We start from the raw sequence: 22,746 nt of genomic DNA on the forward strand, positions 1-22,746 counted from the left end.
TATAAAATTTGTTTTTATGACATGCTTATTATGCACTATTATTATTAATCATTACAGTATTTTTATTACATTATGAAAACAACAACACTCTTCCAAGATCTCACTTTTGTAGCTTGTATCACTTTGAATAAGCCTGTTATAAAACAAGGAGTATCATCATCAAGGAGTATCAAATGTGAAACAGCATGCAGGTATTTAAGAAACCAACTCGAAGAGTTCCTCCTACACAAGCATTCAGGTCTTGAGTAGTCCAGGCAAACAATGCACATTACAACAAAGCTTAAATTTGTTCTTCATAATAATTTTAAAAACAATACTAGCTGCCTATTTAATTTTAAAAACAGCCAAAAATATCCACCCCCCCTTTCCATTTCTTATCAGGGGTCTTTAAATTTAAATCTCATCAGTGTGATAGATATGTTTGCTTTGATCTGCTTAGCTCTTGGAAGTCAGGGGCTCCGGATTGCTGGCCCAATGCTGCCGAGGGTTCCTAGGGACAGCTCTGTCCACCATTAGAAATTTTTTTCCCCGAGAACCCCCTGTAACATTTTGCGAACCCCCAGGGTTCTGCACTAGATATAGTCTTTGGCTCAATTCTGTGCTGAAAAGTACACAAGTAACCAAGGGTAAAATCTGCCCATTACTAGCTAACTCAGTGATCATTTTTATGTGTTTTATTGGTTCCTGTAACTTTTATTAAGTTACTTTATTATCTGTTTGTCAAAATCTGTGTGGAAGGAATATGGAATGTACAGCTCCCAACACATGTCCCTGTAACATTGGATACACTGGCTACAACTGCTATATAGATAAAAATTACTTAGATTTCATTATATAATCTATATCTTCTTCAGCTGAGTCAAAGGTACTTATGCCCCTACAAATGCAGGATTTTGTGAGATTTACAAAAACATCTAGGTGAATTAGGTGCTTAATTCTCATTGACTTTGAGAATCTGGCCTCTAGCCACCAATCATAGTTTGGGATATGAAAAGGATGAACTATTTACTCAAGGTGATTCTTGCACACACATACAGTGGTTGAGGTGTTATTTGAATCTGGGACAGAAAATAATATTTTTTCAGGGTATATTGAAAAGGACTATGTGTCAATGGGGGTTTCAGCCTTAGATTCATAGAATATTAGAGTTGGAAGAGACCTCAGGAGGTCATCTAGTCCAACCCCCTTCTGAAGCAGGACCAACACCAACTAAATCATCCCAGCCAGGGCTTTGTCAAGCTGGCTTTAAAAACGTCTAAGGATGGAGATTCCACCATCTCCCTAGGTAACCCATTCCAGAGCTTCACCACCCTCCTAGTGAAATAGTTTTTCCTAATATCCAACCTAGACCTCCCCCGCTGCAACTTGAGACCATTGCTCCTTGTTCTGTCATGTGTCACCACTGAGAAAAGTTAATCTCCATGCTCTTTGGAACCCCCCTTCAAGTAGTTGAAGGTGCTCATAAGGATCATCAGTACGATTAGCTGAATACTTCTCCCGCCCAAGTATTTCATTTCCTGTGATTGTGTGTAGGCGGTCTTGGGCATTGGTGGACCTCAGTCCTTTCTATCTGTTGTTTGGGGCCCAAACCAAGATGTGCGTTAGCTCACTATGATAGTTCAGCTTAATGAAGCTGACTATAATTGTTTTTAAAAGATTGATGCTTTTATTGTTGCTTTTTTGATAAATGTGCTAGATGCTGATAAATACTTTTTACAAATGGAAATGAATAAAATACTCTTCTTAAATGCAGTATATCCTAACCAAAGACAAATGTACTGTACTACGAATGTTGAGTTTGATTCAACATACATTAAAGTCAGTGGGATTCTTTCCATTTACTGTAATGGGAACTGTATTGGGCTCTACCCTGGCAAAAAGATTGCCAATCTAAAAATCTATACTTGGCACTTATACATTTTTGTTATACACTTTCCCTGTATCTTCTTTCTCTATGTGCCCTACATTCAAACAAAGGCTTCAATCCATTTTTATTCAAATGGAAAATTGTCCTGTTGGATGCTGGCCAGATTACTCTTTTTTTTTTTTCCCCTGTGCATATTCAAACCTTATCTCTACCTATCGGAGCCTTGTTCCAGTCATCCATATTGGAAGATAAATAATTTTACAATTGTTACAGTAAACAGTTGTTCTGTTCTGGTGTTGCTTAGTTCTCTCAAATGCTGAAACAGAATAGTACATCCGTGAAATCAAACATGGACCCTTGATTTACTGGAAAGTATGCAGGTCCTCAAGTCATTATATGTACAGGCTACATATCCATTACTTAGATTTTAAGTAACAAGTCTATATCATGTAAGCAATCTGTAGAACTGAGTCTCAAAATGTGCACAGCCCCTGATATTTGCAGGTATTCCAAAGGGTATAGTGGCAAGACCTGTAAAAATGGTGTGATCTCATTTTAAAATAAAAATTAAACACAATGAAAGTACTTTCAGAGGTGAGGGTTGTGGTAGATTTTTTCTTTTAAAAAAAATCTGATGTGCATAGAAAACATTAATAACATCTCAACTTCTCATCTTTGGGTTTTACATTATAAATATTATATAAATTTGACAGCAAGATTGACTATTTGTCAAAATAGTTCTCTCCTTATTGAAATTTTATGCCATCCAAAAAGGATTTAAACAAAAAAATCACTGTAATACTTTTGTACAATTTGAAAAATGTTTGTGGAAAATTGCGTTTCCTAATATAGAGGAAATATGATTTAGAAAAGAATGTAAAACACACATTGTATTTCTGTTACTGAGGGAATGGCCCAGTAGATGCATTTCTTATACTATGTGATAGCGCATGCTCTCTTTCTGTCTCTGTCTGCAGCTAACATGCTGTTTTCACCCTCTGCTTCTCTCCAGCATAAGAATTTCTTTAACCTATATTTAATATTAAAATGTCACAATAAGTTTAAAAATTTTTGACATCACAAACAGCATGTTTTTTCCACAGTTCAAATACATCTTAAAATGTGGAAAGGGCAGGACAAAGGAAGTCCACTGAAGTGGACATAATTACTTGATGTCTTGCATGCAAAATATACAGTGAAAGAAGGAATAGTACATTTGAACATCACTTAGTTTAAATTGCCTGTCATAGTACTTGGTCACACAAGTTTTATGTAACCATCTTCACACATGAAATAAAGCACATGGTCATGTACTTTAAAATCATGGTGCATTGCTGCCTGTCTTTAGACACCTGTATGTTCAGAAAAGTACATAGTGTTCGAACATTGTTCATTCCTGATTAATAAAGAAAATCTTGGATGCAAATGCTATCCCTGTGTTGCAGACTTTCAAATGCACATGCAAGATCGACTAATGCAATGGCTCCTAGTTTCCAAGCTATAAGACTCCCATTGACTTCCGTAAGCTTTGGATCAGGCTGTTACAGTCCAGAAATATGGGTTGCTATAGTTACTTAACATAATTTAGGATCAATGCCAAATATCTTTTCTTTATAAATATCCATTATTTCCCTCGTCTGCTTCCACCAAGTATAGTTATATTCAATAGAACAAAAGCAGCAAAGAGTCCTGTGGCATCTTATAGACTAACAAACGTTTTGGAGCATGAGCTTTCATGGGTATTCACCCACGAAAGCTCATGCTCCAAAACGTCTGTTAGTCTATAAGGTGCCACAGGACTCTTTGCTGCTTTTGCAGATCCAGACTAACACGGCTACCCCTCTGATACTCAATAGAACAAGTTACTCTAGAATCATGAAAATCCAGCAGTATGAGACACCATGAGTTACTCCAATAATTATCGTAGGTGAATGAATTAGTTCAGATAAAGTTTGGGAAAGATTTATTTGCTAAACTTAAACTAAAGCTACATAAATCTCTTCAGATGTTTGAGAAAAGTTGACTCTCTCCTCTCCTCCTCCCCCCATCCCAGGCCCCTTATCACGCACCTCTGCACTTCCTGATTTCAGCCAAGCCTGGAATTGTAAATGTTGACACCAGTGGAGTTGTGCACTCTTACTCACCACTGAATTTAGCTTCATGTCACAGTTTACATGCATAGTATGGTCCCAAAGCAAATCAGCTAAGCTCTCCAGTCTTGCAGATTTCAAATTCATAAAACTATATTAATGCAGTATTGAAGGCTGCATAGTTAAAAAAAAAACAAGAAATCAGGAAATGTAAACATTAAGATTGCCATTTGCAAGTACATAACTAATTAATCTGAGGAAGATGTAAACCCTATATCTTTGACTTACTGTAGCTATGTAAATAAACAGAAATGCACTCCATAAAAATAAACAATTTCCTAAATAGCTTATTGACAGACTTGTTAAAGGTTTTTGGAAGTCCAAATAAGTTATGTCAACTACTTCTCCTTTATCAATTTTTTTTTGTAACATGCACAAAAGAATTCTAATAGAGTAGAGACACTTTATTTTCCTTTACAGAAGTCTGGTTTATAATGTTATATCATGACCTGCACTATCAAGAGAATTAGCTTTTCATTGTTTGTTAACTGCTATTCTTTATCTCCTATTTTAAAAGTTCCAGTAATTCAGACAGCAAAAACAAGACTATGATTTAGATGACCAATCACAATCCTAAACTGAAAAAATGATCTAGTTATTTAGTGAATAGTTACGACTGAAACATATACTTGCAGAAATCAGGACAGTCTATGTACCATTTGCAAATGGAACAAGGACATATTTGTTGTTGAATATATTGGTACTTGGCCATATACCTAATTCTTCATAAATCCATATACTGGCAGTGGAACTGGCTTCATGATGTTAAAACTGATGCCAAGTATTTGCTTACTGATATGCCTTTTTATATCTGTGCTATAAATCCGAGGCATTATCATTTTCCAGCAATTCTCTAAAGATCTATTGATCTTAGACATTTGGAATTAAAAATTTCCCCGAATAGTTTATCATACCCATGAGCCTCTGTAGATTTCTTTATGTTTAGGAATTGGTGTTTCAAGAAGTGCTTTTATTTTATCTGGGTCAGAAATTAATCCATCTTTGTTCAACTTGTTTCCACTACATAAACAGTAAAAAAATGCCCCAAGATTATGTATTTCACACAGTAAATGCATAATTTGCCTACATCTTTCATTGTGTTTAAGGACGTTTGACCAAATTAAATAATCATCCAGTACAAATTCAACAACAATGATATGCATTAAAATACCTCAGGAGCAGAACTAATACCAAATGGCATTCCTTTAAATTGTTAGTCAAAGTGGTTTATTAAAATCACTTCCTTAGAGTACGCCTTCTCTAACTTTTATTACCAAAATGCATGTCCTGCATCTGACATGGAATATTTTTTGCTTCTGAGCACGTAGTTGCCACTTAAAAAGTTTTGAAAGGATAATGTTCACATTATGGCTTCATGTAAATCATGTGAATCCCTGCATCTTGTGACTCCATCTGTACTTTATTTATCCTTCCAGTTGCATAGGCTGAGTGTGTGTACCTTTTCAATATCTAGTTCACTTTATTTCATGTTATATATTTTTTCTTGTCAACTGGATCACAGCAGTTAATGTTTTGTTAGTCTTCATGTGCTATTCTCTATCCAGACATCTTAGGTCTAGGAAATCGTCTCAAATGTCTTTCAGTATGCTTTCTGCTACTTTTTATGTAATTGTGTGGTGTGTACACCCAGCATTTTTAAAATAACTTGGTGGGCATAATTTTTCAGATCCAGCATAAGTGGCAGGTGTCCATTTATCTTTTGAAAAGGTATTGTCAAGTGTTACTGGTTTTAAGAACTAGTTGTAATAGTTACTTTCCCTTCTAGTAGTACTTTATTCTCTGAATGTGGAAGAAGCTTTGTTTTAGATTTAGGTAGTTATAGATTATATATTTTCCTTGGAATAACATTGCATTATCTTCATATCCATTTTAACAAACAACTCTGCCATTCATGTTTAGATTTGTGGACCAACCTGCTGTTTCTTGTGTACTCTATGTACTTACAGAATGATCTAAATTAATGCCTTGCTGTTTGCCAAGCACGTGGCTATATTCATTTTTAATTGTGTGACGTATTTTCTCTTGGGTTAAATTCATCCCTCAAAAGCAGTGGGTCCCCAAACTGTAGGAGGCACAGAGGAACATTCGGGGACATGGGGGTCCCAGGCAAGCCCCCACAGGGAGTGGGGGGAAAGCGCCACTCAGCCTTACTCTGCCCCCAACTTCCCTCTGGCCCCAGCCCTGGTCCCAGCCATGGCCTCAGGCCACGGCCCCACTCCTAGCTGCGCCACCCGGCTCTAACTGTGGCTCTGCTCACGGCCACTACCTCAGTTCTTGCCTTGACCCTGACCCCAGCTCCTGACCCCAGCTGGGTGGGCAGTGGGTGGATAGATTACATTACGCGTAAAGTGAGGCATGACAGAAAAGGTTTGGGAACCACTGCTCTAAAGCATGCATAAGTGGGAACTAAGTGGTACATAGGCCTTGTGCTGGTCCTCTGTATGGGGTGAATTTCTCCATTAGCATATACAAATTTTTGGATTTCAGTAAACTTTTTAAATCCTATTTTGGATACCTCTCATTTCTAGCCTTTCCCTTTGAAATCATGCCAAGTTTACTAGCAGCTTATTTTGTACAGAGTCACTGGGAGCCTGAATCTACATGTCAATGTTTCAAGGAGTTTCCTGCAGCATCCTGCTTCTGACTAGTCATTTGTATTACACATATAAACCTCAATTTTATTGAATCACATAGTTCCCTAAACTCACGTTTACTATTTAAACTGGCTCATAATAGCCTTCGTTTCAAATAAAAAATCACCTTCTCGCACAATAGCGTTTTTCTGGAGTTGCAGTGCTTCCCAGGTTTATTTATGATTTGTACCATATGCTTCCTCCTCTTCTTCCTTTGGTAGAAAGCCATGGCATGCTACAATATCACATCCTGTGGAGAAATGTATTGCCTATGGTTTAGTTGTTTTCTCTGCAGACCCCACATTGCTGATTAAAAATTCAAAAACTGTTGCTTAAATGGAGAACATTTTGCTACAAAATTTCCTTGCAAAGCCATTGGACTTGGAGGAAATAATTACTCCTTCTTTGGTTCAGTACAGCTCTGACACCATGTAATGTTTACTGAGCATTCTCAAGTCAAGAAAAAATACCAAATACTTTTTAATATTAACTGCACAAGCAATCTGTTCACTGCAAGTCTTCTAAAACATTTGAAAATATCTAGTTCAAAATGTGCATGCTCAGAGGCTTAACATGGGAATTAATATGCTGTGGTCACTCCCATACTAATATTATGTCATATTTGCATTGTTTCTCTCATATTATTAAGGTGATACCTGTTTTCCCACATAATGATATTGTAAGCAGCCACTTTGTAGAGGAATATTTTAAAATAATAATGATATTGTAGGAAATGAAAAAGTAGTGAGTATTGGGCTCATAAATGCATAGAGCTCTTTTGCTCAGTCTATTATGTAGTATTAAGTTATGTTCCTTTCTTCACTTGTCTAATGTGATTTGTATAGTGTTGTGTGATCCACCTTGTGAGCATGGAGGAACCTGCGTGGCTCAAAATAGCTGTTCCTGTGCTTATGGATTTGTTGGTCCGAGATGTGAAACAAGTATGTACAAGTCTATTTAGTCTTTCACCCCCATTTTGGCACTTGCAGAAAATTATAAAACACAAAAAGCCTAGATTTTTCCTCAAAATTATGATTGAATAGAGCAGGAAAATTGAAATATAATATATATAATGCACTGGCTAAACCATTTCTTGGTATATGTTTTCCAAAAGTACATTTGCATTAAGTAAAAATATGCACATCTGTATCAACATTTGTTACATAAAAACACCTATACTCAAAAAAGCTTTATTTACAGTAACGATTGTGAAATGCAATGTTGTGTGAGTGAATACAGTCATACTAATTTGGAGAATATAAACAGGCAAGCTTCGCCATTAAGACTCATGTTATTGTGCTAAACAAGTTACAAAATAGGTTCAATATTTAGAACATCGGCGTGGGTGAGAAATCAGCCTTCAAACCACTTTGTTAGTTGAATGGCAAAACATGTATTACAGTTTCATGACTGCAGTCCTTGCATCTGATTTAAATATCAGGTTGCCTTGACAGGGAAATAATTTTAGCTCTGCAGCAGAATAGCTGAGATATACAAAAGTTAAGAATTTTAGATGCAAGACTTTGTCAAAATGTGAATGATAAAAAAAACCCAAAGGGACAAATTCTGCTCTCAGTTTTACCAGCATAAATCCAGAGTAATTCTTTTAGTTGCAGTGAAGTTGCTGCTGAATTTGTATCAGTATTACTGATAGCAGAATCTGGCCCTAATCCTTTGCATGTTTAAATTTACCATTGAAATCAATTACTTATTTTGCAGTGATATGCAATAGACATTGTCATAATGGTGGGAAATGTGTGTCACCAGATGAGTGCAAATGCAAAACTGGATGGAGCAGTCCTTCTTGTGAAACAGGTAAACATTTAGAAAGCATTGGTGTCTCATGTATTCATTTTTCTACCTGAAATCCATGTGGTTTGCACAATATGCTGATCATACTGGGAATTACTACAGGAATTAATATAAAAAAAGAAATGAGGAGCTAGTACTGAGCATGTAAGTATGAAAGAAGAAAATGCCTTTTAGTGATGGAGAACGCACATTTTGATTTTGTAGGTGATTGTTTCAGAAGCCATGGTAGCCTCTCATTCAAACTATAGTTTCATATTTTTCCAGCCTTATACATCTGCATTTAATTTCATCTGAAATATCTTAGTGACCCTTGATTTCTTTAGACGCTTAGCTCTTGCGATAATGTAATTCTTATGAAACAAACTTTCTGTAACATACTGAAAGACAAAAGAGTTAGAAAGGAAAAGCTATTTTAAATGGCCACTATACTTTGAAAAAGTACAAATCTTGGGCAAGATACTAAAGTCAAAGCAAATGAATTGTGCAAATCATGGATAGACATCTGAAATAAACTATTAAAGTATATATTTAATCCCACAGGATCCCCAAATGCTTTACAGCTACACTAAAACATCACTGAAATCCAGCCACTGCTAGGACAACCAATACACTACACAACAGACTTGCTAAACAAATGGGGCATTTTTTGCTAGCATTGGAGAAAACTTGTTCAAATGAAATGTGCTAGGATATCTTTCAGATTTATGCAGAAGCAAAGAGAACCCAACTCCTAATATTTTAAAACTAAAAAAATGAGAATAATTTATTTTGATATAATTTCTATTTATATCCAGCTATCTGTAGCCCTGTTTGCCTAAATGGTGGAATCTGTGTACGCCCAAGTACCTGTGCTTGTCCTTATGGCTTCTATGAACCCCAGTGCCAAACTGGTAAGAAAGTTCAATATATCATATGGATAGTAGATTCAGGCTTTAAGGGATATGGTAAGTGATTAAGACTATTTAAATGTTTATCTGACTTTATGCAATATGTATTATACCCAGGAATTTGGCTTGTCAACTCCATCCATGCCATTTTCCTGTTATAGTACATTGGAAATCTGCATAGTTTTTTTTTAAAGGAGTTGTTATTGGAATAAATATTTATGTATTGCTGAGAACTAAACAATTCATCTGAAATTAATTTGAGCAAATCATGACAGAATTAACAACTAAAATATAGCTCTGCTCTGACAAGTATGTATGTTTTTCAAAAAAAAGGGAACATCATCTTACTCTATAGTGAGTTTGATTTAGAGCAAGGTGCCTCTCAAATCAAAAATTGCAAATATTTCTGTGAAATTTAACAAACAAAAACCTTTTTTCTGCACATCAAGAATACTTAGTTCCATTTCAGAAGTTACTAGATAGTCAAACATTTTCTTCAGACAGCAGCAGAGTGCAACTTTTGCTAATAGGCAGAGATCATAGGCCATTGATGCTGCAATTAGTGGATCAATAGTTAAAACTTCTCTCTTATCTCCTTCCTTTGACAAAGACCTGAGCACACCAAGATATACGCCCATGAGTGTGCTTCCATTAGTGGTCATGCTACATGCAGTGTCCTGTTGGGTTACACAAAAATGCATCTTTCACCTTCTCTTCTATTTTAAGCACGCTAAGGTTCTTAAAAGGGTCAAAAATCTCATCTCCTCAAGGATGTCCTCTCCCTGAGGGAGTTAAAATGATGAGCACCCATAAAATTACTTTGGTTCTAACATTTATTGGTTTCCCAAATAATTCACACTGGAGAGCATTTGAAGTGCTTGTGGTTTGGTTCTAGTTCGCAGGGATGGGGCGGAATGTAGCATCCTGCTACAGCAAAGCTTGTCCCCCCCGTTTCCCTCCCCATTTCATTGTCCCAGACTTACAGGAAGACAGACAAGATGCAAGGGTTTGTTGAGGCTGCTGCATTATTAACTTAACTCATCTGGGAACTATCCAGCAGTAATTCACACAGTGCAGGTCATGATTCCTTCCATACTTGTTTCCAAAGATTTGAGGGCTGCTATCAGCCTCCCCCTCCTCCAAACCTGGTCTCAGACCCTTGTTTTGATCTAATCGCCCTCCCCTCATTTGAAGGTTAAGGAGCTGGAGAAAGGGAGTTGTCTCCTCATTGTATGAGACATATGGAGCCCCAACCCTATTCCCCAGTGTCTTTAGGGGATGCTTTCCCTCAGTCCACTTCCAACTCTGGTTTACCAGGGAACCAGAGCTCCTATGGAATGAGCACTGGACACCTGCCACAAGAAGGTCCCAGCAATTACCTTGGTTGCCTCCCACCACCAGGAATCAAATTCCCAGATAGCTAACAATTCCCTCCTTAACAAGGGCCAAAAATATATCCTCTCCCCCATCAGAGAGGTTGTCCCTGATCCAGGCATGAAAGAGGACTCCATCTGAAGGGATAGGGCACATATAGCTTCCCACAGTTGCACCCACGGACAACTGCTTACCTTAGCCCTTCCTCCAGCTACCACCTCAGAAGATGCTTCCTTTTCTGTCCCCACTGACCAGAGAATGCCCCATTCCCATTGAGATTACAGTGGTTGCATTTCCAACAGAAGTGCCACTCTTAACTGGGAGAGTAACACTGGAATGAGTTAAACAACTCTCTCTCACAGAGTTATCCTATTTTTCAAAGAACAGTGGCACATTTACATGGTTTAATTTCAATCCAATTTTTAAAAATTTTGAAACCATGATGCTAAATTGACCTAAAGTTCTTCGTTTTCATTCTGTTAGCTCTTCGCCATCCTCCTTGTAAGAATGGTGGCCACTGTGTGAGAAACAATGTGTGCACCTGTCCTGAGGGTTATGCTGGAAGAAGGTGTCAGAAAAGTAAGCTATATCATTTCCCTTTTTTTCCCCAAACATCTTCTGCTTCAGAAATGTGTTTTTGTTGAGAGATGCATGTTAAACAGAACATTTAACTTGTATTAATGCTCTAATCTTCAATTTTTATACTATGGCACGTATATCAGTAACCTATGTACAAAAGAGAGCATCCCATTTCCGAAGCTTCGCTTGCACTCAATGCCGATAGGTTAATGAAAATACCATTACATCAAGCAAACCTTAGGAGTAAGAGTGTTTTGCTGGAGTCCTATCTCTAAATTTAAATGAAGCTAGATTGAGTCGTACAGTCAGTATTCTGAGATGACTTAATTATTTTTCATTAAATTTACTGCAAGAGAAAATTAAAGCCAAAGCCATAGCAGCTGATTGGGATCCCTAAAAATGTCAAAACACCATTCCTTCTAGCTTAATTAATATAGTTGGTTAATAATGCTTTTTGCTTTTCCTTTTGTTCCTATCACTTTCAAATCCCTCTTCAACTCCACACAGCTATTCATGTTTGAGGCTTTTATTCTTAAGGGGTAATTTGTTATTTTGGCATTTTTACTGATTCTACTACACTTTCCAGTGTCTGTCATCCAGGGAGCTTAAGGTAGGTAGGTGAAAACTTATTTTTTCCCCCTTAACCAGGTTGAAATTCGCAAAATGAGAGCTGTGAAAACAACTGCTTTTGGCAGGAAGAACTTGTAAATTTTCAGAGCACTTTATTTTTCACACACATGGAGACAAAAAGCCAGTGAAAAATTCCTTCCAGCAACAACAACTCTCTCAGTCCCCATACTGCAGCTTTCCTTCCCTTCAGCTGAAAGAATAGTGATGCACCATTGCTGCCTGGCTGCAAAATACACAATTGAATAGTCTATTCTGGCAGGAACAAGCTGGAGGGAAGATCTAGGGGGAGGGGAACCTTATGTTCAGCATCTTGTTTTTGAGGTCAGAGTACATTACAAAAGTGCTGTTTCTAGCTTAAAGTATGCTACCATTTCTCAAGACAAATCAGCAGAAAAACAGTGGATAATGATTGCAGCTTTAGGGAAGCCTTTTGCTAAGTCGTCTAACTGCTACCAACCCACACAATAGTTTCTTTCTACTTAAGCTCTTTTCAAGAAGCATACAAAGTTTTGCTGCCCACCTGGGTAGCCAATAGTGTTACAAAATTTTCAGAGACTATCAAAAAATTTGTGCCCCATTTAAGCCAAGTAAAATGTATTCATCCATTCTACTCCAGTAACTAGCAATTAACTGTCTGTTTTATTTGGCTTACTATCCTCTGAGATTGAATTAGGACATTTATTGTCTATGAGGAATACAGAGATAAGTACAAGGAATTATTTCCGTATGTACATGCTGCTGAATGGTCACTGATTGCTAATGGGATTCACATTTGGTATGTTGTTGGTTTTTTTTTTTCCTGTTTAGACAGGTCTGCACACCATTTTATAAATTTGTTATTCATAATAGTTCGACAAAATGGTGTTACAAACACAGATGGACCTATGGGTTGTTCACATATTCTTTGTAGCGAGTATTCAACCATTTGAGCCATCTGACTGATCACTTAAGAAACCTGTTATGCTTGCTGTTCCCTGACTGAATGTCCTAACTGTCAAAAGCTGGAGAAATAAGTCCCAACCACCTGACTAAAGGACTTTTAGACTCCAGGCTATGATGAGATGACAGCAGTGAACTCCTGGCCCCTTGCCCGCAGGGGTGAAAGTAATATTAAATTCTTACCAGTACAGGGGCTGGGCCTCGGGCAGAAGGGGCGAGGCTGGTGGTTAGCCTCCCCCCAGCCAGCACATCCACACTCCCTGGCCCCTGGGGCTCCCACAGCGTTTTAAAAGGGCCTGGCAGTGACTGGAGTCCTGGGCCCTTTTAAATCGCCGGTACTGGGGCAGCTGCCCCTTTTGCCCCCTCCTTCCCCATTGGTGGCCCAGGGGGTGGGGGTCAAAAGGAGCAATGACATTAAAGCACTGTGGAAGCACTTTAACATTGTTGCCCCTTTTGCCTCTTCCATTGATGGCTCTGCCGGTAGTGGCGGCACTTTAACATGGGCTGGATACGGGCTGGTACCAGCTTCTTACCAGTATGCTGAACCGCACCACTTTCACCACTGCCTCCCCCCACAAAGAATCATCTGCTGGGGTGGTTTTGTTGGGAGTCCCCCACTGCAACAGGTTTCAGATTTAAGATGTATGGAGGCAGTTAATACCTTTGGGGAGACAGTGTAGCCCAGTGGGCAGGGCAGTTGACTAGAACTCAGGAGATCTGGGGTCAATTCCTGGCTCTGCCAGCCAGTAGCCTGCTGGGTGATCTCAGTTTCCCCATCTGTAAAATGAGGATAATGTTACTGACCTCTTTTGAGATCTAAAGATGAAAAGCACTATATGAGAGCTAAATATTATTACTACTGGAGCTATTGTTTCAGGTTGCCTGTACATTCAGGCAGACATCCCTACAGTCATACACAGAACACATGTCCTAGTTTTCCTTTCCAGCTATGAGGGCTAGCAGTATTTGTAATATTAAATGAAAAGTGAGATTTGATCATCGCATGATTCCAGGAGATGTTGCTCCTCTGGCTAGATTGCCTGTTGTTCTGATGCTTTAATCTAGTGCTGATTACACCCTTTATTCTTGGAGTGTTTAGGAGTCTTATTTTGGGAGAACGTCTTTCATTTCAGTGACTCAAAGTGGCTATTTAATGGGAGGTGGTGTATGGGAAGGTGGGACTAAGAATATGGAGGGGGGTTGAACAGAAAAGAGAAAGATCACATTACAAAAGTTACACACTATCGTAAATAAATGTTTGGTGGGGAGGGTTTTCTAAAGCTTTGGCAGGCTTTTCTGTTTGCCTCCGAGATGAAGATATAATCCATCTGTGCCCTGGGTGAGGATTTATTATTTCTTTCAGGATTTATTACTTGCTATAGTAATTGCACAGAGCCAGTGGATATCCTCACACAAAGAACGAGGGGAAAGAAATACTATATGGCAATAGAAAGGCTGTAATGAGTTACTAGAAAATAAGTTAATTGAGGGGTTAGTGATGTAACAATTCCCAATTGCAGACTATCAAGACCTATATACGTGTCAGTTTGAAGTCAGTTTGCAAGGTAAGAGAATTGCCTGCTTGCTGGCTTAAATGCCGTCAGTTCTTTTGGAACATGTGAGAACACAGTGATTGGTGCTAAAATAGTTCAACCAAAATTAAGAATTATGACATCACCAGAATTTCTAAAAGAAAACCATCCATTGGATATCATGCTATCAGGTCCTTTTAATTATGCCTTACAGCCTTAATATAAACTAACAGAGTTATGTTAAACTGTTCCAGGCTTCTAATGTGTTTTCTCCCAAGTTCTCAGAGTAGATCTATTCCTAGGACCTTATTCTTTCTCTTGCACCAGTGCAAATCAGGAAGTGTTCCATTAGAATTACACCAGTGCCACACTAATATGAAAAGGATATCCCACCCTTAGTCTGTGTGTAATGAGTAACTACCTGGGATATTTTAGGAGGAAATATTATTTGTATCAGTTGAAACAAGTCAGTGTCCAGCAAGATGAATACACAGTAGGGTTCTAAATCAAATTATGTAAATGGCAGCTTGAAGAAGTTCCCTGCTGATTAGATAACCACCGTCTCCCAAATGAACAAACTCTAAAGCTGGCAGCGAAGATGTTCATTAACCCAGTGTACTGTTATTACCAAGATGCTGAAAAATTGCCCCTGAAATTTTAAATTAAATGGTCAAAATATAAATGTAAGATAAGACAAAGCTGCAAGAAGACTCAACCCTAAAACAAATTAAATGGGCTGGAATGTAAATTAAATTGCTTCATTTCCCCTTCTTCTGCCTTTCCCTTTTCTGGTGCTCACTAAAGCTCCCCTCACACACACACGCTTCATAACTGAAAGAAGCTGGGGAAGTCAGTATTCTTGTGATGTAATGAAGGGTCTTGCTGGTCTGCAGAGAAGAAAGGTTGGAGGCAAAGATGAAAATGAGTCCAAATAGTGTTACGTTGAGAACACTTTCCCTTTGGGCACCTCCACACCCTGTTTTCGCTGTTTTGGGGCATTTTTCCTATTCTTGTCAATATTTCAGGTGAAGGACTGAGAAGGAAGTGGCCTTATTTATTGCTGGCAGCTTCAAATTTTCTGTAAAAGGGGGCAATGAGAGGAGAGGGAACATAGCAGCTGATCAGAGCGGACATATTTGCAAATTGAATGCAAGTATATTTATGGCTTGAATAGTTACCTATTTTATTATTTCACTTCCTGAGTGCTACACCTTTGCATTTCTAAACGAGTCTGCCTGACAGTTACCATTTTGTTAAACAGACAGGATGCACCATGCCTCCATCATTCCGACTTTTTCTTTCTTGTTTCCTTAATTTAAAAAGAAAGACATTCAAGTTGCAAGTATGTATTTGTTCTTTGTCTAAGCAGACAACAGCTATGTAAATCACACAGTTCTGATTGGCTGAAAGCTGAAATACAGGGATTTGCACCTGTGTTTACTGACAACCGCAGAGTGATTATGCAAACCAGACACCCACAAACAGATTGAGGAAATGTCAGCCCTGACAACAAAATGTACAGTTATGCATCAGTAACTGTAGCAACTTTGTATTCTCACTGGAAGAGAATTGCATTCTGTACAATCAGTCTTACTCACTATAAAGAGGCAAACACTGGCAGTTCCTTTAAATAAAATATCTTTCGTGATCGGCTTAACATCAGACAAACTTGCAGCTGCTTCAATAATAAAGAAAAGCAACTCATGCTTTGTTCTATTTCCCTTTAAGGAAAGTGCCAAGTAAAAACAATCCTGGAACTTCACTTCCTTCCTGGGGGCTTTAAACACACTATTCATACTGACACCTTACTGAAATTAACAGTAATGAAAATGGTGTAGGATTCCAGATATTTATTACCTATGTTTTGGATCATTTACTTTAAAAATAATGCTAACATGATTAAAACCAATAAAAGGCTTGATCCTCTATTTTTTCTTTAAAGAGAGATTTCCATTTATCCTTTTTAAGCTACCTTCTAATTCACTTCTGGCATTTTCCATTCTGAACCAAAAAAAGAACACAGCTCCCTCTGGAGCTCATCAGCAAGCAAAGATCATCTGAGAACAACACAACATTCTTCCACCTCTACCCTGGGAACTCCCAACAAATTAGCAACCCAAACTCGAATATCTCTCTTAGCAGTACATCATGTTGCCACTTGTCAAATCTAGGTAGCTGATTGGACAGACAGGTTTTAAAAAATAGATACACCCCAAAAGTCTGTCAGAAAAATTGGGGTTCAACTCTGCAAACCCATAACCACATGAGTCATCACACTGAAGTTGGGTCTTTGCATGTTTGAGTCCCAGTCTTTGTAGACAACTTTTTTTTCACTCTAATAGTTCCGGCAGGCAGGATTTATTGTCAAAACACTGCATACAACATAATATAATTCAGTGTTATTCTTCCAACTTTGCTTTCCTTCCCTCTTGATACCAAGAGGATGTTCCTTGTCTGAGACCTAGAGGCAAACTAGTTTGAAAATGTGAACTTCTGGGTTTGTGAAATAGCCTTTTGCCAGCCACTGTAATATTGTGCAAATCACTCATTTACCTTATCCCATCCTTTCCACGTGGGCTTCTGTAAATGGGAACCCTATAGATTGTCGAAGCAGGTAGTTTACCAAATTATACCTGCACCAAGTCATTTTTTTTTGACTATTTGTAATATATTGTCAGGAATATCTCCATTCATTAGGCACAACCGACTGAACACTGTGTTACTGGGACAGAGGAAAAGGAAATGGGGGGCTCAGTTGTGACTCCTCCTTCATGCCTATGCAGGAGAGTAAATTAGCATAAGGGACTCCCTTGTCCCAGATACTCATATCATTGGTCACAGCACAAGAGGGAGAACAATCTCTGCAGTGCTGCTAGAAGGGAGGAGAACAATCATTGCCACTAATGTGGGCGGAAGGGATGGGAATGTGGGTGGAGGGGATCATTGCCATTGATGTGGGCGGAGGGGAGCCAGATATAGGATTCCTCAGAGCAAAGAAGAGAACTGGGACCAGTTTGCATCTGTAGCTCACAATCTTGTTCCTGTCTTCTCTTGGGGCAGCAATACTATGTGCTGCCTCTTATTCACAGTGTGTGGAAAAGCCCTTACTAAAAGGTGACATTTTGTTCTCAGATGTACAGATGTGGTGGTTTACATTGACTTTAATAGGAATTCTGAGTATCTACAGGAGGAAGCTGTCCCTTAATCTGTATACATCAATATGTGCAAGAATCCACCTGGGTAGGAGTTAAAGCATATACTGAATAATAGGCCAAAAGCCCTTACTCAGTGTTTACTCATTCTACAGGCAAAACATCCACTGACTTGTACGTGAATTTAACTTGAGTGAGGACTCCAGAATTTGATCCAATGTTTGCAAATAAAATCAGCAAACCCAATTGCCTAAACAGGACAGTGTCTGCACTCTGCTTTCTCTTTGAAGGCTATGATCAGATTTAATTGTCAGCTGTCACCAGTTACCACATAGCTCTTTCTAACCAAGCGCATTTATTCTTAAAGTGAAAGCATAACAGAGAAAACATATTAAAGACAATAAAACTTCCTATACTCATGCTGTACCTACCAGAGGTCAAAATTGCCTGTATTTTCTCTTTCTTTGCACAGAAGAAAATAAATTAAGTTGCAGCAAGCATCAACAACGGCTTAGCCCACTCACAGCAATGAAAACATGTCTAACTGACTGGTCATAATGTACACACAAAAGCTGCAAAACCAATCAACAGAGGAAAACATAAATGTATAGGAGAATCTTCTGTCACCTCTTATTCATGCATGACAAGAAAGCTGCTGAACAAAACAAATTATATAAACATTTCTACAATGACTTAATGAAATATAAAGTCTACAATGAAGGGAAATTTTCTCCAAACCTAAGACTTATCACAAAATGAGAATAAAAGCTGTGCAGAGAATACACCTTGATATTCCACATATGCATTAAAAGGCTGCAAAGTCAGAATAAGTATCACTGTATTCTACTTAAGATACAGTGATGCAATGACACTGAAGTCAATGCAATTTGCAACAGTGTAAGTACGATTTTTTTGCCCATAACCTCTGTCATTCCACTAGGAGCTGCCAACAATCAATTTAAAATCAATAGATATATAATTTACACATGTGCATCTGCACATACACACACTATGTATACAGTGCCTTTCGTTCTGCAGGCTCACGTAACATAACATAACTTACATACATATAGGCAGCCCATTACCACTGAAACGAAAATACCTTGAAGGAAACTGGTAAGCAGACAATTAGTATACTGAAGAATAAGGGACATGGAATGTTAGGGGGAAATCCCCCTGTTAAAATGACCATGGGATCTTTAATATCCAGGCAGAGCAGACAAGACCTAGGTGTAAGTTTTCATTCAAGAGCTTTGCACACAGTAAGCCATCTGGAAATCAACTTGTCTGCCTCAGAAGGAAACTGCTAGAGACAGAGCATAGTCAGCCTTGCCAGGTAACAAACTACAGTTACTGAGCTGAGAACGTTGACAAATATGCAACAGGCTTTCAATACATTATATATTGACATGAATGCTCATTTCTCTTGCTGCTCCAGGTTTCCACTACATCACCTTGGTCATTCAGTATCTCATTCTCTCTTCTATTTTTAATAACCTAGTATTGTAGATAGGGATGGTTTCCTAGTTAAATATCTCTAAAATTATCCATCAATATATTTGGATATGTTCCAGAACTAAAGGCATAATACAATTAAAGGAAAGCTCCAGGGTCATACAGCTGTTCATTTACTTTACATTTTTCTAATCCATAATGTTTGTATTTCAAATAATCATTTATATAGCACAGATCAGTGTGGCTCTAGCACCAGCTAGGTGCAACACATCACCACAGCTGTGTAGAAGGATGAGGATATTATGGATGCAAACAACTGTCACCATACCCATCCCAATTACATTTGCAGCTGCTTCTGTGTCTTGTAGCAATTTGTTCTCCTGGAGTGCATCCCTTAGAGCTTTCCACAAGATTATTTTCACCATACAGAAAGATAATTTATTGAGAAAGTGGTTAGCAGCTCTGCCAGGAAGACATGCAAGGCTAGAACTAGTGATGCACAGTCCTCACAAGGGTTTGATTTCGATGAGCATCCAAGAGTTTGGATGCTCATCTGAATGGTATGACCATGTTGGGTCCATAAAAGGAAATCTTTATGCCACAAGATTTGTGTGGTTTTACATTCATATTGTGGCCCCACCATACCAAGGTAGAACTGAGTTTGTTTTTTTACATTATTTAGGCATAAAATTAGTTATCTTATTTACAAAGCCAAATCCATGTGCATAAAAAAGCTCAGCCACACATACATCTAAAACTTAAGACTTGTGCAAAACTAGGGCTATGCTACCCTTCAGAGGAATAAAGGGACAAAAGTCCTCAGTCCCAAATCCATAACATGTTCTTGAGGGCTGTTTGCATTGAGACCTTCATAGAGACAGATATATTGTTATATCTGTCTACCTAGTGATCTGCTGAGCATCAGCTGGTATATCCACTAAAGGGAACAATGACACTTTTACCTGAACTGGACTTCACTTAGTGTCAGGACAGTAAATCCAAAATAATGACCTGATGGCCAAAACACATCAGTTTTGGCAGATTCAAAGGCAAAAATGGCATGCAACTAGCTCAAGGCTGTATTTGGAGTAAGGAAGTATCCAGCCATGGCTTTCCTCACTGAAATCAGGAAAATGCTTCATTTGGGCAGTTTACCTGAGAGAGACTTCTCTAGAGAGACTGTGAGCCAGATCCTCAGCTGGTCAATGGAGCCATGCCAACTTACCCGAACCGAGATTTGGCCCTTCAATTCCCCTCATAGAGAAAAGGACAGTGTTATTTCTGTGAAATTCAAGGTGGCACCACTAAGATATTCTTGTTACCAGAACAGACACTCACTCCAGGTATTCTAGTAACAGGGAATGCATGTGATACTCATACCCAAAGAACTCAAAGTTCCAGTTTTAACATTGATCCCCATGACATTCAGATACGTTGGTGTTATTTCCCCACACACACACTTGAGTTCTTTGCTTCCATCTGCATTTCTTGACAAGACTAGTCTGAGACATCAGAGGTATTTTTGAAGCTGTCCCACACTACATAGTCTTACTGGCATGCCTCTTCTGTTCTCACTCCTTGTTTTTGCGGATGCTGTAGCAAATCAAGATAAAAACTAAGCAGAAATGGGGAAACAAATCACAGGTGCAAGAGGCTACACTGTGACCAGTCAAGCCCCTTGCTCCTCAAAATAACAGAAAAGTAACCAGAAAAATAAAACTGCACTAAGAGTTCCTAAAGAAGCCACCTGAAAACCAAATTGACAGTTTTAAGGAATTGTCATTGTTTGCAGATTTATAAATCGTGTTTTTTTAAAAAAGCAGATTTATGACTCTGATTTAAAGGAATTATTTTAAGTGTGCATCTCAGAATGAGTGCTGTCCTTCCCCCTTACCACTTACATTCATTTTTCTGTAAGCATCACCCGTAAAATATATCCTGACACATTTGCTTGGCCTGCCAAAATAGACATTATTGCTTGGGATTACTTTCCGCCTTCCATCTAGAAGTGGGATGTATCATTCAGGTCAATTTTCTCAGCCTCTGCAGGGCAAAGAAATCCAAAGTTGTCTTGAGAAGTATATCTCCCAGTCAGCACAGCTGGGCAGTGCTCTGTTTCCTTATTACCAACTTGATTCAGGATCGGTGATTATAGTAATTACTGTACAAGAGCTAAATAGGCTCTGCCCAGTCCTTCAGTTGCTGCAGTGTTCTCCTAAAACATCCTACATTTAAAGGGCTTGTCATTGTCAAGATTTCAGGGAACTGATTTAATTTAGTCTCTATCATAACTAAACTCTAGATTAGCTTTACAGTCTAGGCTATTTGAGCAATACTGTCATCCATCAGAAGGGGATATAAACAATGAAGGGGATACAAGGTGTAATGGGGTGAATGTATCAGAAGTTCTCAACCTGCTGTGTTAGGTTCAGCATGAAGAGTTTTCTGTCTGCTCCTTCACACCTCCAGTCAGAGTCTATGGGCAACAATTGATTTCTATTACTAACTTCAAATTGATCAGGAATTTATTAGTTGTGTCTGACTAATACTGTGACTGTTTGAACAGATAGATATTCTGGGTTACTTATATCAGCTGCAGCTGTAGGAAAGCATGTCCTGTGCTTAACTTTGCCTCAGGGCTCCTTTGGCTTTGCATAACAGGAATATTTTGCTTGGTAGTGTTACATTTTTAAAAGGGATAATGGAAGTTGGTGGTGGTAAGTATATACAGTCAGCTGGCACTAATGTTGCAGGAGAGGAATAGCTGTTACAGAGAAGAGAGTTCCTATGTATCATCTTGCTTGTTCTGGCAACCTATGACTATATAGGAAAAAGAATTGTCTATATCAGTGTGAGGGTGTGAGCATTGTCCATGTCTATGACTTTAATTCCCACATTTATGTTTCTTGCTCCACTAAAATCACTCTTTGCCGGAGATGTTTTTTTTTTTCTAGTTTAAACCCTTTATTGGGACATGCTAGCCATTCACGCAGTCTTGGTAGCCCTGGTCCTCTTCTTCTTCACCACCACCGGCTTCTGGCTCCGCAGGATGGCACTGGCGCGGCGCAGAGCAGCCATGCGCAGATCCTTGCGGTAGTTGTTCTTGCGGATGATGTGACATGTGATCATCCCTTTTTCCAAACCTGAATCATCAGCTGTTATCTTAACCTTAATAAACCTAACTTTCCATAAAGAACATGGCAGTGGGGTTTTAGTTCTGATAACAGTACCCTGCATTGCCAGCAAGTTGTCTCATATCAGACTCTTTATAGGATTTGATAACCCTACTGTGGGGTTTCTGTGCTTCTGCTCTCACAGAAGAGCATGAGAGTTTTCCTATTGACTTCAGTGGGAGCAGGATCAAGCCCAGAGTCTTACTCATTGATTGCCATCTGTCCTGTGTTCAGGATATTGTTATAATACAGGATGTTTTCCTCTAATAGCAATATACCCTTTTTGATTCAAATGAACGAGAAACAGGATGCAGAGTTTCTTGTGACAATTACATTCAGGAGCTTGCACATCTAGGATGGCAATTGTAAAGACTGGTTCCTAATGCAAATGTAAAGCCAACAAACCCCACTATCTGTGGGTCAGTGTGTTAGACCTTTTGTAAGAAAAAAGAAAAACTGAGTCTTTTCAAGTCATATTAGTGCCCAAGAGGATCAGGATAATTCAGTTTGCTCCTTAGTGCCTGATCATTTATTTAGTTTCC

General features: G+C 38.5%; 1 protein-coding gene across 1 annotated transcript in view; it reads left to right on the plus strand.

Annotated features, from left to right (window-relative positions):
- Nucleotides 1-22,746, plus strand: part of LOC127030228 (von Willebrand factor D and EGF domain-containing protein-like) — a 157,747-nt gene that overhangs the window by 121,973 nt on the left and 13,028 nt on the right. The window contains exons 17-20 of the mRNA XM_050916328.1: nt 7,517-7,612; nt 8,391-8,486; nt 9,278-9,373; nt 11,228-11,323. Of these exons, the coding sequence (XP_050772285.1) occupies nt 7,517-7,612; nt 8,391-8,486; nt 9,278-9,373; nt 11,228-11,323 (384 nt within the window). The remainder of the gene's footprint in view (nt 1-7,516; nt 7,613-8,390; nt 8,487-9,277; nt 9,374-11,227; nt 11,324-22,746) is intronic.

This window comes from Gopherus flavomarginatus, chromosome 10, assembly GCF_025201925.1.
Source record: "Gopherus flavomarginatus isolate rGopFla2 chromosome 10, rGopFla2.mat.asm, whole genome shotgun sequence".
In the NCBI taxonomy this organism is placed as follows: Eukaryota; Metazoa; Chordata; order Testudines; family Testudinidae; genus Gopherus; species Gopherus flavomarginatus.